Consider the following 16,878-nt stretch of genomic DNA (forward strand, 5'->3'; position numbering starts at 1 on the left):
AAAACACTACCATATTATTAAAGTTAAAATAGTTATACTTAATTGATTTAATGGACCTAATTATTATCGATTAAAAATTTAATTGTTCATATTAATGTTTTACTATAATTTTTTGGTTATTTAAAAATATCGATTCATATATCAAACTAAAAGATGATGAAAATAATATATATTATAATAAAAATATAAAAGATTATATATTTTAAAAGGTTAGATATATTTCAAGTCAATAATTTTAAAAAATATAATTATTTAGAATGTATTTTAAATATAGTTAAATTTATTTTATTTTTGACTTACTATATATATATATATATATATTCGTTAAAATATATAGTTTACTTTAGCATTTAGTCGAAATTTTAGGTTTATATGTAAGTGTTGAAGATGGTGTTATGTATATATAGTTTTAATCATTAATATTAATTTTAATATTTAAGAATAACATTCTACTCGTTATATAATTATTTATTTTAAATAAATATTATATATATATATATATATATTTTGTTAGAGATCCCACCTCGACTAGAGATTAGAGCCTTTCATTGTATATAAGTGGGTGCAAACCTCACCCCATGAGCCAGTTTTATGGGGTTGAGTTAGGCTTAAAGTCCACTTCGTAATATATATATATATATATATATATACAATTTAATGTTATTAAAATCATAAACAATGTTATGTATGATAGTTTTTCAATAAATAATTACTTTTTTAAAAAGTACATTAATATTTATTATTTAATTTTATTCAAATAATAAACATTTTTAAGTGTAACATCTAAAAGAATATAAAATAGACTCAAGAGAAAGTGTGTGCATCATTTCAACCTCTTAATACTATATTAAGAATAAATATGAAAACGATAAAATTCTAGATTATTGCTTTCACGCCTAATTTTATAATTTATCTCTTGATGTCTTTTTATAAGATCCATATACACATGCATTTCCAAATAAAGGATATTCATCAAGAAAGATCTTTCAATGCATGCTCGAAGATCAATATTAAGCAAGTTTTATAAGAGACTAACAACTTTTTTACATAAATATCTCACACTTTAATTTCAAGGGTACGAGGTAAGTTCAAAATATCCAAAATCTATGACTCATAGTGTGTTAAATGTGCAATAAATTTCTCTTCAATTTAAAACTACATGATGTCTCAATCTATGTGATTTAGGTCATCTTAGACTTAGGTCATTAGTGAAGTTATGGATCGTGTACCGACCAGTCCTCGGGTGTCGTTGAATGCTAGTGGACGTGGGGCCACGTAAGTTGGGTCCCTCGAGCGGCATGGGCCAACGCCTTGCAGACGACACGCCCAGGGTGTCGAGGAGTGGTCAGGCCTCGGTCATGTAATGAGGGTGCCTCGCAAACGGTACGCCTAGAGGATCGAGGAGTGGTCAGGCCTCGGTCATCAGGATATGCTAACGTGTCCTCGGACCTCGGCAAGTCAAACAGCGAAGCTGGGCCACGAGAGGTGGATCCCAGACAACACACCAGTTACCAGTAGGGAGAAGCCTAGATCACGAGGGGTCCATGCGTGTGGTGTGGATGACGCATTCAGGCATAACACAAGTAAAGAGCCACTGGAAGAGATAAGGCCCGTAAGGGTTACGTTCCATGGTAAACTGCATGCATGGCACGTGAACATCTAGGCGACTCCCAGGACGGATGGCCTCAGAGATTAGGTGCACAAGTTGGTACCCAGGTGGTCATCCCGTTAGAGGTTGCACTCCAGTAAGGGAGCCTTACGTGTTAGATTGCCCTAAGAGTGGATGATAGTGCCACTAAGGCACACCCTCAGTAACCCTAATTATAGTTAGCGAAAACAGTGGAAACCCTAAAGTATAAAAGGGGTAGTATCAAACCTAATGAGGGACGCTAATTCTTACGCAGCTTTAGGCTACACACACAGAGAGCTTTACACAACTAAGTTTCGGTGTTTCCTAGCCCTAAGATTGACTTGAGCGTCAGAGTGCAAACGGCCTCTAGGGCCCCCTTTTTCTTTGCATTTTCAGGTGTTTGATTGAAGGAAGGCACGAACGAAGGCAGGGATAATCGGGCGTGTGATCATCGTAGACGTACAAAGGCAATTGAGTCAACCGGCAGGTACATTTGGCGCCCACCGTGGGGCACGATCTAAAACGTTGTCCCATCCGCAAGAACAGGAAAGATCAACCAAGATGAGATATACGAAGCAAGGATTTGTTGCACCGAATGGAGGCGAAAGTCTCACCCTGCAATAGATCATGGAAACGATGCAGGCTCTCCAAGAAACGGTGGCTGCATCAAGAGGGAATCAAGAACGCATCCAGATTGATCTGGCTACGTCGCTGGCAAGGAATGAAGAATTGCAAAGAACCAACGAGGAATTGCGTAGGGGGTTGCGGAATTAAGAAGGGGAACGTGAGGTGGAAGATCAAGAACCTACGACACCATCCAGGAATTTCCCAATGCCTTTCTCGCAAGCGATCATGGACGCTGTGATACCAGCCACGTTCGTGAAGCCCAAAGCCACCTTCACAGGGGTAGAGGACCCAGAGGCTCATCTCACGACCTTCCATACGCAGATGATGTTGGTTGGGGGCTCTGACGCGGTGCGATGCAAGCTGTTCATGAGTACACTAGTGGGAACGGCGATGGATTGGTTCATCAGCCTCTCTGATGGCCACGTGATGTCATTCGCGCAATTGTCTAAGTTGTTCAAAGAGCAATACATCGCGAATCGGGCTCCCCCACCCATTTTTTACAACCTTTTTGACGTAAGACAGTGTCAGGGAGAGTCCTTGAAGGAATTCCTCAACCATTTTGGGGCGCAGGTGGTGAGGCTGAACACCAAGGATGAAACCATGATGGTGCATGCGTTCAGGAAGGGAATTGTGCCTGGACCCTTCAGCGAATCACTCATCAAGAACCGCCCCAAAACTTTCGATGAGATAAGGCGTCGAGCGGTGGCTCACATTGTCGCGGAGGGAGAAGTCAATGAGAAGCGCACATGCGTTGTCCCTACGCGCCCACGAGCACCAGGCCGACCTCAACCCCTGGGGGTGCATGAGGCAACAACAGAGAAGAGGGCTCTAGCGAAGCAGCAGCCTTACGAGCCCAGGAAGCCCAGACTAGGGGCCGCACAAGGGAGAATGTGCCACCTAGGCACAACGTTGTGGTAGAATTGAAGGACCTAATCGTCGTCCCCAACATAGCGGAGAGGTCGAAGATATCCGCTAAGACTGACAAGAAGTTAGGGCCTAACAACAACGCCTGATGCGAGTTCCACCAAGCGTTTGGCCACCCCTTACTCAACTGCTTGGCGTTGGGACATCAGTTAGACGAGTTGGTGAAGAATGGTTTCCTAAAGAATTACCTGGTGGAGTCACTGGGAGCCCAGAACTCGACAACGTTAGGAGAGGATCAGGGACACGAGATACCCGTACATGGCGAAATCCACATAATTGCAGTGGTTTCTCAGACGGAGGGTGCACCGCTTCTCAGCGGAAGAAGTATGCACGAGCAGTAATGTTAGTAGAGGCGCAAGAGGCAGATGAAGATCTCAACGTCAATCTTGTCTTCACAAAGGCTGATCTCTGAGATGTTGTTCCCCATGATAATGACCCAGTGGTGATCTCAGTAGTGACCGTAAGGAGAAAGGTACACCGTGTACTGGTAGACCAGGGAAGCTCGGCAGACGTGATGTTCTGGACGACCTTCAATAAGCTGCAGTTGTCCCCTGATCAACTGAGGCCTTATATTGGCTGCTTGTACGGTTTTGCGGGAGACCAGGTGGAGGTGCGTGGGCACTTAGAGTTGAGGACCACCTTCACTGATGGTGTTGCGTCCCGTGCGGAGAACATCAGGTACCTCGTCGTCAATGCCCCCTCCACATATAACATACTGTTGGGTAGACCTACGTTGAACAGGTTGAGGGCGGTGGCATCGACGAGGCACATGAAGATGAAGTTGCCCGACTTGGGAGGAAAGGTGATAACCATCAAGTCAGACCAGAAGGAGACTAAGAGATGTTACGAAAACAACCTCAAGACCAAGAGAGGGGTGTTCATGGTCACCACCAGGGCACCGAGTGAAGAAAGAATCACCCCTGCAAAGATCGCCTGTGCAGAGATCACCTGGGAAAGGCAACCCGAGCTAGCAGGAGAAGTCCTGGAGAGGGAGATTGGGGGAAAGACGTTCAAACTTGGCAAATCACTAGGCCAAGTAGCGCAGGACCAGATCCCCGAGGTCATAGCACGACATCTGGATGTCTTCGGATGGACCGCCTCAGACATGCCAAGCATAAACTCATACTTCTTGTGCCACCACCTCACCATGGACCCCAAGGTCAGGCCTGTCCGTCAGAGAAGAAGGAAGTTCAACGAAGAAAGGCGGCAGGTCATAAAAGAAGAGACGAAGAAGTTGTTGAGCGCCGACCACATAAGGGAGATCCAGTACCCTGAGTGGTTGGCAAACGTGGTCTTGGTGAAGAAGGCCAATGGAAAGTGGAGGATGTGTGTCGACTTCACAGACCTCAACAAAGCTTGTCCGAAGGACTTGTATCCTCTACCAAGCATTGACGCCTTGGTGGACAGCGCCTCGGGCTGCAGAATGCTCAGCTTCCTGGATGCTTTTTCTGGATACAACCAGATTAAGATGCATCCCAGGGACGAATGCAAGACAACGTTCATGATAGATCTATCTTGCTACTATTACATGGTGATGCCCTTTGGGTTAAAGAATGCAGACACCACCTACCAGAGGCTAATGGATAGAGTGCTCGCACCCATGATAAGGCGAAACGTGCAGGCCTATATGGACGACATGGTGGTGACCTCACAGGTGAAAGATCAGCATGTGGCTGATTTAGAAGAGCTATTTACGACAATAACTAAGTACAGACTGAAGCTGAACCCCGAAAAGTGTGTGTTCGGGGTGGAAGCGGGTAAGTTCTTAGGTTTCCTACTCACCGAGCGTGGGATAGAGGCAAACCCCGAGAAGTGCGCTGCAATCCTCACGATGAGAAGCCCAATCTCCGTGTAGGAGGTGCAACAATTGACAGGGCGGATGGCCGCTTTGTCTAGATTTGTATCAGCTGGAGGAGACAATGGTCACCCTTACTTCCAATGTCTGAGGAGGAACAACAGGTTCATCTGAACCAGAAAGTGCGAAGAGGCGTTCCTCAAGTTGAAGGAGTACCTGACCAGTCCCCATTGTGCAAGCTACAGTTGGGTACTCCACTCCGCATATACTTCGCTCTAACGGAGCGGGCGATCAATTCGGTCCTTGTGCAGGAGTAGGACCAAGTGCAGAAGCCTATATACTTTGTGAGCAAAGTATTGTAAGGGACTGAGGTAAGATACCAGGTCGTAGAGAAGGCAGCCTTAGCAGTGGTATTCTCAGCTAGGTGACTTCGCCATTATTTCCAAAGCTTTACGGTAATGGTGATGATAGACCTGCCTATCCTCAAGGTGCTACAGAAATCGGATGTGGCGAGAAGGATGGTACGCTGGGAAGTGGAACTTTCGGAGTTCGATGTCCAGTACGAGCCCCGAGGTCCTATCAAGGATCAGGTCTACGCAGATTTTATGGTAGAGCTCTTCTCAGCAAATGCACACCAAGAGGAAGCCAACTTCCGGTGGGTGCTCTCTGTAGACGGGTCCTCTAACCAACAAGGCAGCAGGGCAGGCGTCATCTTGGAGGGACCAAATGGGCTATTGATCGAGCAGGCCCTACGGTTCGCCTTCAAGGCCAACAACAACCAGTCAGAGTACGAAGCCCTCAACGCTGGCATGCTACTGGGCAAAGATATGGGTGCACAAAGTCTGTTGGCAAAAAGCGACTCCCTATTAGTCATAGGTCAGGTGATTGAAGAATACCAGGCCAAGGACCCTCAGATTGTCGCATACCTAGGGTATGTCCAGATTCTTAAGGGGTCATTCGTGGTGTTCGAGCTAATGCATGTCCCAAGATAGCAGAATGCCCGAGCTTACTTGCTAGCTAAGCTCGCCAGTTTAGGTAAGGGGGGCAGGTAGAGGACGGTCATACAGGATACCCTGAAGACACCTCCAACTTTCACTGCAGATAACTTGGTGGGGTACACCAGGTCAGCACGATGAGAGGAGGGGCGAGGAGTCTTCGATCACTGACCCAGAAGACACTGAAGACTCCCAGGATAAGCATATCCAATCCTGGGGGGAATCGATGCAGGTTTGCCTGGTCAAAGGAGGAGAAACCTGGATGACGCCCTACAAGCGCTTCTTGGCTGATGGGGTACTCCCATTGGAACCCGCAGAGGCTAGGAAAATAAAGAAAAATTCCTGCCAAGTACACTCTCATTGACGGAGAGCTGTTTAGGCACGGGTTCACACACCCAATCTTGTTATGTGTAAGCGGAGACCAATGCGTGCGTATAATGGCAGAGCTTCACGAATGGATATGTGGGAGTCATATCATTGGTTGATCTTTAGCATCGAAGGCCATTCGTGCGGGATATTATTGGCCAACCGTAAGGGAAGACTGCATGAGGTACGCACAGCAGTGCAAGCAGTGTTAGCAACATGCTGACTGGCATAAGGTGCCGCCAGAGGAGCTCAGGTCGATTTACAACCCTTGGCCATTTCATACATGGGGGATCGATATCCTGGGACCCTTTCCTTTGGTGATAAGGCATATGAAGTACCTCGTGGTTGCCATAGAGTACTTCACGAAGTGGATCGAGGTTGAGCCAGTGGCGCAGATCACGACCCACAAGATCACGCACTTCGTGTGAAAGAATATAGTGTGTTGCTTCGGGGTGCCGAAGCGTTTGGTGTCTGATAATGGCACATAGTTTGCACGTCAACAGTTGGGCAAGCTATGCTCAGAAGTTGGAATAAAGCAGGTGTTTGCATCAGTCGAGCACCCCCAGACAAATGGTCAGGTCGAGTCTGCCAACAGAGTTCTGCTCAAAGGTCTGAAGAGGAGGCTCGAGAAGGCCAAGGGAATCTAGGCAGAGGAGGTTCCTAGAATTGTGTGGGCTTACCAGACCACTCCCCAGTCCACCACCAAAGAGACACCCTTCAGCTTGGTGTATGGGTCGGACGCGATGATTCCAATGGAGATCCAGGAGAGCTCGCCACGCTTCCAGCACTTTGTGGCCGAGGAGTCCAACGAAGAGAGAAAGGTGAATCTGGACCTACTGGATGAAGTCATGGAGGAAGCAAGAATTAAAGTTGAAGCATTAAAGAGAAAGGTGGAGTATAAGCATAGCTCAAAGCTGAAGCCTCGTCAGTTCCAGGTCACCGACCTGGTGATGCGGAAGGCCCACCCATATCAGCTAGAGAACAAGTTGTCCCCCAAGTGGACTGGTCCTTTCAAATTGACAGAGGCCCTTGGGAATGGGGTATACAGGCTTGAGACGCTGGAGGGAGGCACGATTCCTCGTACATGGAATGCGACCAACCTTAAGTTTTATTTCAGTTGAACTGTAGCATTGTACATAGTTCTTAGGGGACGCTCTTTTTCCCTTATAAGAGTTTTTTAACAAGGTCACCCAATAAATTTCAATTGAAGTATCTTCGCGAGTGTTTGCACAATGCAGTTATGAACCTGTCTACTTGCGTTAGAGGTCTCGAGCGAGGGAAAGGTAGGTTCGTAGAGAATGCCTTCCCCCTCAAGTGAGAACGCCAAGGTTGGACGAAATGGTTCACCAGAGAAATCCTCCTTCACCTTCGAGCGAATACGAGGTCAGATACGAACTTTTCCTTTGCGTTAGAGGTCGCGGGAGTGGGAAGGGTATGTTCGCAGAGAACACCCCCCTCCTCGAGTGAGAGCGCCAAGGTTGAATGAAACAGTTCACCAGTGAAATTATCCTTCGCCTTTGAGCGAAGGTAAGGTCAGTTACGAACCGTTCGCTTGGGTTCGAAGTCTTGAGAGTGGGAAGGGTAGGTTCGTAGAGAACACCTCCCCCTCGAGTGAGAACACCAAGAATGAACAGGTGTGGTTCACCAGAGAAATCCTCCTTCGCCTTTTAGCGAATGTGAGGTCAGATACGAGTCATCCCCTTGCGTTAGAGGTCTCGAGCGCGAGAAAGGTAAGTTCGCAGAGAACGCCTCCCCCTCGAGTGAGAACGCCAAGGTTGAACAACGCAGTTCACAATTAAGTCCTCCCCTGACTTTAAGCAAGCGCGAGGCCAGCTTGGAACCTTCCCCAGGGGTTAGAAGTCTCAAGGGCAAGAGGGATGGTTCATAGAGAGCTCCCCCCTCCCCTTTGAGTGAGAACGCCAGGGGAAAAAAGTAAGGTTCACTAGTTAAATCCTCCCTAGACTTTATACAGCAAGAACGAGGTCAGTGTGAGTTTCACCTCGGGCTAGAAGTCTCGAGACTGGGCAGGATGGTTCGTAGAGCGCCTCCCTCTTGAGCAGGAACGCCAAGACGAGGGCATCATGACTCGCCAACGATATTAGTAAAGCGCCTCCTTGCTCAGTAAGGTAGGAGCGAGGTCAGTTAGAAGGTCTCTCTCTGCCACGCCTTATGGAGTAGGTACGAAGAGCGGCCACCAAAAGTTCCCTCACCTTTGCCTACTGGGGCAAGTTCAGGTTAGTATGCAAAATCCCGCTACCTAATGAGTATACGGTAGAATGGGGCAGGGAAGCGTGCTACCTAATGTTCAAGTGTTTGTCAAAGGCGTTGTTAAAAAGCGTCAGCGCGAGGTACAACAGTTAATAGTTGAAGACGAAGAACGCAAATTAAAGCAAGTTATGCGCAGCGTTCAAACAGTTCAAGTCATGCAAGTTTAAAGCAGATAAACAGCTCAGATAGTTGAAAGTAAGTAAAACATTTATAAATATGAAGGAATATTGTATGCTAGAAGACCAAATACAAGCTAAGATGGTGGAGCCCGTGGCACGATCTGCCCATCCACGACGTGATTCGACATCGCGAAGGGCGAGGCGTCCATCTCAGGATGCACACAGGCAACCTGAGCAAAGGCGTCCTCGAACCCTGCGGCGTACGCGTCGACAACGTCTTCAATAAGCTCAACATCGGCTTTCTTGAAATTCTCGGCCTGTTGACGTTCAAGCCATCTCAAAGAAAGCTAAAAAGCAAGAAAAGAAAAGAAGAAAACGAAGGTTTAGAAAATGGTGATAGCGTAATTCAGCAAAAACAGAAAAAACCCCACACTCGAAGAAGAAACTCAGAAAAACAGGGGAATAGAGGAAAGGAAGAGGAAACCACAAATGCAAAGAATTTAAACAATCCCAGCCAGTTATCAAGCAGCGAAATCGAAAAATAAGGGCGATCAAAGGATAAAGTTCATAGCTTTCAATCAATGTCGGTTAAAAGTTCTAGGCTTTGTAAAAGGAAAGGCGAGAGCGCTCGAGGAAGAAGATGAAGCAATCAAAGGTGTTTCTGAGAATAATGGAACAGTGATTGGAAGCGCGCGTTTTCGAATACTTAACGTAAACTAAGAAGCGCAAGCGACGTTAAGTCCTGGTCTTTGATCAAGACATGTGTGCGCAGATTAAAATGGGCACAGAGAAATGTCACTTCGGTGTACTGTTCACATCCTGTCACATAGAGCCACGTAGGTCGCCAGGGGCGAGGACTTAGTCTCTTCGCTGAACAATTTAACAGCTGGAGACTGGGGGCTTGTGTACCGACCAGTCCTCGGGTGTCGTTGACTGCTAGTGGACGTGGGGCCACGTAAGCTAGGCCCCACGAGCGGCATGGGCCAGCACCTTGCAGACGACACGCCCAGGGTGTCGAGGAGTGGTCAGGCCTCAGTCATGTAATGAGGGTGCCTCGCAAACGGTACGCCTAGAGGATCGAGGAGTGGTCAGGCCTCGGTCATCAGGATATGCTGACGTGTCGTCGGACCTCGGCAAGTCAAACAGCGAAGCTGGGCCATGAGAGGTGGATCCCAGACAACACACCAGTTACCAGTAGGGAGAAGCCTAGATCACGAGGGGCCCATGCTTGTGGTGTGGATGACGCATTCAGGCGTAACACAAGTAAAGAGCCACTGGAAGAGATAAGGCCCGTAAGGGTTACGTTCCAATGGTAAACTGCATGCATGGCACGTGAACAGTTAAGGGACTCCCAGGACAGATGGCCTCAGAGATTAGGTACACAAGTTGGTACCCAGGTGGTCATCCCGTCAGAGGTTGAACTCTAGTAAGGGAGCCTTACGCGCTAGATTGCCCTAAGAGTGGGTGATAGCGGCGCTAAGGCACACCCTTAGTAACCCTAATTACGGTTAGCAGAAACATTGGAAACAGTGGAAACCTTAAAGTATAAAAGGGGCAGTATCAAACCTAATGAGGGACGTTAATTCTTACGCAGCTTTAGGATACACACACACAGAGCTTTATACAGCTAAGTTTTGGTGTTTCCTAGCCCTAAGATTGACTTGAGCGTCGGAGTGCAAACGGCCTCTAGGGCGCCCTTTGTCTTTGCATTTTCAGGTGTTTGATCGAAGGAAGGTACGAACGAAGGCAGGGATAATCAGGCATGTGATCGTCGGAGATGTACAAAGGCAATCGAGTCAACCGACATGTACAAATCTCTTTCATAGGTTCTAATACATAATACACCATCTTATACTACAATTCACACATCATCTTATATTCATGTCTCTAATTTACACATTACTCAAAACATGTCATTTACATTTCAATTCCATGTATACACACACATTTATCACAATTTGCCCAAATTAAATAAGTAAATCATTTAAGTATATGATTCAACAATTTCTACATATAAACATACATGTACGTAATCTAAATATCCATAAAAACTAGGAAAATCCACTTGAATATGTGCGTAAGATGATACCTTGGCTTACGTGAAGAAAATTAACTTGTGTGAGGATTGATGGCATTTTCATGTGTTCTTCTTGAATCAAAGTAGAAAATAAGGTGCGAAAGCAATGGGTGAGATGATCAAGACCCTCCTAGGAGTTGTGTTGGCCTTGTAGGTGCATGATGAGTATGGTGTTTGAGTGGTTCGGCCAGCTCAAGGGAGAAGGTGAAAGGATTGAAGTTTAGAGCCTAGATTTCTAGGAGAAGTAAAGCTTGTGCACAAAAATGGCAGCATAACCTTACTCAATTAAACTTGAAAAATACAATGAGATAGCTTTCCTATTTATAAGCTATCTTGGACGTAAATGTTAAGCTATCTTCTAAGGAAAAGAAAACCAAAATTACATCTAAATGCTAAGCCATGTGCCATGTGCAATGACCGACCACACAACCCTAGTTTCTAGAATGTTTCCATCAAAAGTGCTTTCTACACTATCCTATCTACTAAGTACCCCTAATGGGCCTTTATGCAAACATATACAAAGCCTTCTCTCTTCCATCCGTGGCTTCATTTACTTGTGTGTGAGCATGTTTGGCCATGGATCTTGTAAGGGGGCCTAGACGGTCTAGCTCCATGGATAGCCTCCCTCCTTCACGTCCTAGACGCTCACCTTCACGTCCTAGACGCTCACCTTGGTCGTGGTCTTGGTCTAGACGCTCTCCTTGGCTTGTGCCTTGGCTTCCTTGGGTAGGTGTGCTTGGCTCTCCTCCATCATCCCCTCCCCCTTGGAAAGGATTTGTCCTCAAATCCAGCTCGTCATCGTCATTGGTACCTACAAATGGAGAAAGATCAATTACATTAAAAGTGTCATGTACTCCATATTCAAGAGGTAGGTCCAACTTATATGCATTGTTGTTGACTCGCTTGAGAACTTGGAAAGGTCCATCACCTCGGGGACTTAGTTTGGACTTCCTTTGATTTGGAAATCTATCTTTGCGAAGGTGAAGCCAAACTAAGTCTCCTTCCTCAAAAATTATTTATCTCTTCCCTTTGTTGTTGTATTTTGTGTACTTCTCATTTTGTTGTTGTATTTGAATTTTAATCTTCTCATGCATTTTCTTGACAAAATCAGCTTTGAGTACTCCTTCCTTATGCACAAAATCTTGGGGGTTAGGAAGGGGTATCAAATCCATGGGCGTGAGAGGATTAAAACCATATACTACCTCAAAAGGAGAAGCATTAGTAGTCTTGTGAACCACTCTATTGTAAGCAAATTCAATGTGGGGAAGGTACTCATCCCAAGATTTGTGGCTGCCCTTCATGATAGCCCTAAGCATAGTTCCAAGAGATCTATTGACTACTTCGGTTTGCCCATCCATTTGAGGATGACAAGAAGTTGAAAATTGTAGTCTTGTTCCAAGTTTACCCCAAAGAGTTTTCCAAAAGTGGCTTATAAACTTGGGATCTCTATCGGACACTATACTTCTAAGGAGACCATGGAGTCTCACCACTTCTCTAAAGAAGAGTTTAGAAATATTTTGAGCATCATCTACTTTGTGGCATGGAATAAAGTGGGACATTTTGCTAAAACGGTCCACTACCACAAAAATAGAGTCATGGCCTCTTGCAGTCCTAGGAAGTCCTAAAATGAAATCCATGCTAATGTCTTCCCAAGGAGCATTTGCAATCGGCAAAGGGGTGTAGAGTCCATGCGGCATTGTTCTAGACTTTGCTTTTAAACATGAGATACATCTAGAACAATGTCGTTGGACATCTTTCCTCATGTGTGGCCAACAAAATTTTGCTTTTAAAAGATCTAGAGTCTTATCAACTCCAAAATGGCCCATGAGTCCCCCTTCATGTGATTCTTTGACAAGGAGTTTTCTATGTGTTCCTTGGGGAATGCAAAGTTTTCCTTCTTTAAAAAGATATCCCTCGGACACATAGTAACCTCCTTGTGCTCTATGTAGACATTGAGCATAGATGGATGAGAGTTCTTGATCTTCTTGGTAAAGCTCTCTTATGTGGTCAAATCCAAGAATTTGGGCACCTAGTTTTGAAAAGAGTGTGTGCCGTCTTGAAAGAGCATCGGCCACTATATTGGTGCTCCCTTTCTTGTATTTGATTACATAAGGAAATTGTTCAAGAAATTCCATCCATTTAGCATGTCTCTTGTTGAGCTTGTGTTGGCCCTTTAAATATTTTAAAGACTCGTGATCACTATGGATAACAAATTCTTTGGACACAAGGTAGTGTTCCCAAGTCTTTAGGGCTCGCACAAGAGCATAGAGCTCTTTGTCATAGGTGGGGTAGTTGAGGGTGGCACCATGGAGTTTTTCACTAAAATAAGCAATGGGGTGTCCACCTTGCAACAAAACCGCACCTATGCCTACCCCCGATGCATCACACTCTATCTCAAAAGTTTTGGAAAAATTTGGGAGAGATAGGATGGGTGCATTGGTGAGTTGAGCTTTTAGCCTTTGAAAGGCTTGCTCATGCTTTTCATTCCAACAAAATGCAACATCTTTTTTTACAAGTTCATTCAAAGGAGAAGCTAGGCTAGAAAAATTAGGCACAAACCTTCTATAGAAGCTAGCTAACCCATGAAAACTTCTTACTTCACTTACATTTTGTGGAGTTGGCTACTCGCGGATGGCTTTGATTTTCTCGGGATCTACATGCACCCCCTTTTTGTTTACTATAAAGCCTAAGAAGACTACACTATCTACACAAAAGGTACACTTATCCCTATTGGCAAAAAGACTATTTTTCCTAAGGACTAGAAGAACTTTCCTAAGGTGGCTTAGATGGTCTTCTAGGGTTTTACTATATACTAAGATATCATCAAAGTAAACTACTACATATTTACCTATACAATCCCTTAAGGTATGATTCATAAGCCTCATGAATGTGCTTGGAGCGTTAGTAAGCCCAAAGGGCATCACCAACCACTCATATAATCCAAATTTGGTCTTAAAAGCGGTTTTCCACTCATCACCCTCCTTGATTCGAATTTGGTGATATCCACTTTTAAGGTCAATCTTGGAGAATAGAGTTGACCCATGTAATTCATCAAGCATATCATCAAGCCTCGGGATTGGATGCCTATACTTGATGGTGATGTTGTTGATTGCTCTACAATCACAACACATACGCCATTTTCCATCCTTTTTGGGCACCAACAAGACAGGTACAGCACAAGGGCTTAGGCTCTTTTGAACCCAACCCTTCTCCAACAAGTCTTGAACTTGTGATTCTATCTCCTTTGTTTCCTCGGGGTTGGTTCTATAAGCAGGCCTATTTGGTAGGCTTGCCCCCGGTATAAAGTCAATTTGATGTTCTATCCCCCTAAGAGGAGGAAGCCCAATGGGTCCTTCTTGGGAGAATAGATCTTCAAATTCACTCAAAAGGTTTTCTATTTGAGGAGGTAAAACCATGAGTTCACTACTTGTGGCAGTGCATGTAAGTGCTCCTTTACAAAAGATAAGGCTTGGTTGTTCAACAAGAAGCAAGTTTTCAAAAACATTTTCAAGAGGTTTTTCTTGTTGACCAACCTTGTGGGAAGGAACACTCTTCTCCCACACCTTTCTATCCCTAAGGATTTTCTCTTTTTCTAGCTCTTTTTTTTTTGTTTTCCTCATCCCTCTTTTGTTTCATTTGTATTTGGTCTTTCACCACTTGAGAATGTGGTAAAGGACTAAGTACAAACTTCTTATACTTATGGGTGAAGGAAATCTCGTTAGTGAGACCATCATGCAAGGTTTTCTTATCAAATTGCCATGGTCTCCCTAATAAGATATGGCAAGCTTCCATAGGCACTACATCACATAAAACTTTGTCTTTGTAGTTCCCTATGGAAAACTTGATTTCCACTTTCTTGTCTACATGTAGTTCCCCATTTTCATTAAGCCATTGAAGTTTGTAAGGTTTTGGGTGAGGAACTACTTGTAGCTTAAGCTTTTCAACCATCCTAGCACTACAACAATTACAACTAGATCCACTATCCACAATGAGGGAACATATATTTTCTAAAACATTGCATCTTGTATGAAAGATGTTCTCCCTTTGTGTTTCCATGGATGTGCTAGGGTGATTGTTGAGGGTTCTCCTAATCATAAGCAATTCTCCCTCTAGTGGAGCTACCCTCTCATCCTCTCCCCCTTCCTCTCTCTCACTAGGCTCATCCTCGCCACTAGTGTACTCATCTACACCTTTAAGAAACAAAGTCCTTTGGTTTGGACATTGTGCTTGCACATGCCCTCTACCATAGCACTTAAAACATTTAACATCTCTAGCTCGGATGGGTGGGGTTGAGGTTTCTTTGGTGAAGGGCTTGGTAGGCTCTTTTGGTTTTTCCTTGGATGTACTACCCTCCCTTCTAAACTCTTTCTTGGGATAAAAGCTAGAATAGGGGCTCACCTTTTGACTTGAGGTTTTGCACAAGTTTTGTTGCTCAACTTTAATGCAAAGTTGAACCAAATCATTCAAGTCTTGATAAGGTAAGAGCTCTACTCTATCTCTTATCTCAAGTGATAGGCCACTAAGGAACCTAGCTATGGTGGTTTCCTCCTCTTCTCTAATGGAGGCTCTCATCATGTAGAGCTCCATTTTTTGCCTATACTCTTCCACACTCATGTTCTTTTGTTGGAGTCTTTGGAGCTTGTCCATCAACTCCCTATGGTAGTAGGAAGGTATATGTCGACGTCTTAGGGCTCCCCTAAGGTCATTCCAATATGTAATGGAAGGTTCCCTATGAAGACGTCTATCTCTTTCGAGAGAGGTCCACCAATACATGGCGTTCCCTTGGAAACTAAGGGTGGCTAAGGGTACTTTTCGTTCCTCACTTACCCTATGGCAAGCAAAGAGTTGCTCTACCTTCATCTCCCAATCTAGATATACTTCTACATTTTCTTTTCCATGAAAATGAGGTAGGTCTACTCTTGTTTCCCTTGGCACATCTTGTTCCCTTTGCCTAGTTCTTCTAGGGGGTGGTTGGTAATAATCATTGATTCTACGGCTTCCCTCCCCTAGAGACTCAATACTTTGAGAATGGGATGCATGAGTTTTTTTTTATTTTTGTGATTTTTGTGACTTCTCTTCTTGAGCTTTAGCCAACTCATTGATTTTGTTCTCATTCTCCAATTGTCTAAAAGATATCAATTGTACCGCTTGGGATACTTCTTTTAAAAGAGTTTTCAAAGATTTTACTTCACTTTCTATAGACTTTGGAGAGTGAGAAGAAGAAGACATGGCTAAAACTTTGTGTATATAGGTGTTTTACTTTGAAAAAGTTTAGGAAAGTTAAAGAAGGTAGTTTTCCAGGTAAGGGAGGTGAGTCACAAAGGACTACTTAAGTACCAAGCCTTTTCCTTGCCAAAAACTATCCCCCAATATCTTCACACAAGACTTTCTCTTAGTGAAACACTTAGAACACAAATAAGTTGAGAAATAAATGCAAGAAAACAATGCAAGCTAACTATGCAATCAAAGCTAGTCGGTTTAGCACACAAATTAGACAAAAATAAACATGCAAGACGTAGCTATGAGAGCAAAAGAAAAGCAATTACTAATCAAGAATGCTATACTATTCGGCCCTAGGTGAGGCTTCTTGGACACTTTGAGCCCTTGAAGACACACTCACCGTCTAAAACGTAATTAAAAGATGTAATTAACAATAAACCAAGTTGCAAAGGGAAATAAGAAAACTCCCTTTGTTGTTCCTCCTTTTGGTTAGTGCACTTCTTTGTTGTCTTGATTGTTGATCTCCTAAATGTTTGTAGTGTTTGTTTCAAGGAAGTTTGTTTCGGCTTTGGCTTTGTCTCCTCCTTAGAATGTTGGCTTTAATTCTCCAATTTCCAGCACCTATTCACAAGGGCTAAACCTTAAACCAAGTCAAATTCCATGCACATAAGCACCAAGGGAGAAATTAAATTCCAGCACCCAAAAAGAGAGGTCAAGGAACAAAAGCAAGAAACAAATTTAATTGAAAGAAAACAGTACCACCAAAAGGATTTATAATATGACAACTTAGAAGGAGATTCAAGAAATTAAAGCAAACAATTAAAGGTACTCAATAAAAGGTTGGCACACCAAAAGAA

The 16,878-nt window shown here is 44.3% G+C and overlaps 2 protein-coding genes across 2 annotated transcripts; both read left to right on the forward strand.

Annotated features, from left to right (window-relative positions):
* Window positions 1-2,482: 2,482 nt before the first annotated feature.
* On the forward strand, window positions 2,483-3,175 carry LOC137806260 (uncharacterized). The gene has a single exon (XM_068606270.1). The coding sequence runs from the start codon at window positions 2,483-2,485 to the stop codon at window positions 3,173-3,175; it is 693 nt and encodes a 230-aa protein (XP_068462371.1).
* Window positions 3,176-5,434: 2,259 nt separating this feature from the next.
* On the forward strand, window positions 5,435-5,968 carry LOC137806276 (uncharacterized). The gene has a single exon (XM_068606293.1). The coding sequence runs from the start codon at window positions 5,435-5,437 to the stop codon at window positions 5,966-5,968; it is 534 nt and encodes a 177-aa protein (XP_068462394.1).
* Window positions 5,969-16,878: the final 10,910 nt, after the last annotated feature.

Source organism: Phaseolus vulgaris, chromosome 11 (genome assembly GCF_000499845.2).
Source record: "Phaseolus vulgaris cultivar G19833 chromosome 11, P. vulgaris v2.0, whole genome shotgun sequence".
NCBI lineage: Eukaryota > Viridiplantae > Streptophyta > Magnoliopsida > Fabales > Fabaceae > Phaseolus > Phaseolus vulgaris.

Excerpts from the sequence above, each read along its gene's own strand:
- LOC137806260 (XM_068606270.1), top strand. The coding sequence starts at position 2,483 with ATGGACGCTGTGATACCAGCCACGTTCGTGAAGCCCAAAGCCACCTTC.
- LOC137806276 (XM_068606293.1), top strand. The coding sequence starts at position 5,435 with ATGGTGATGATAGACCTGCCTATCCTCAAGGTGCTACAGAAATCGGAT.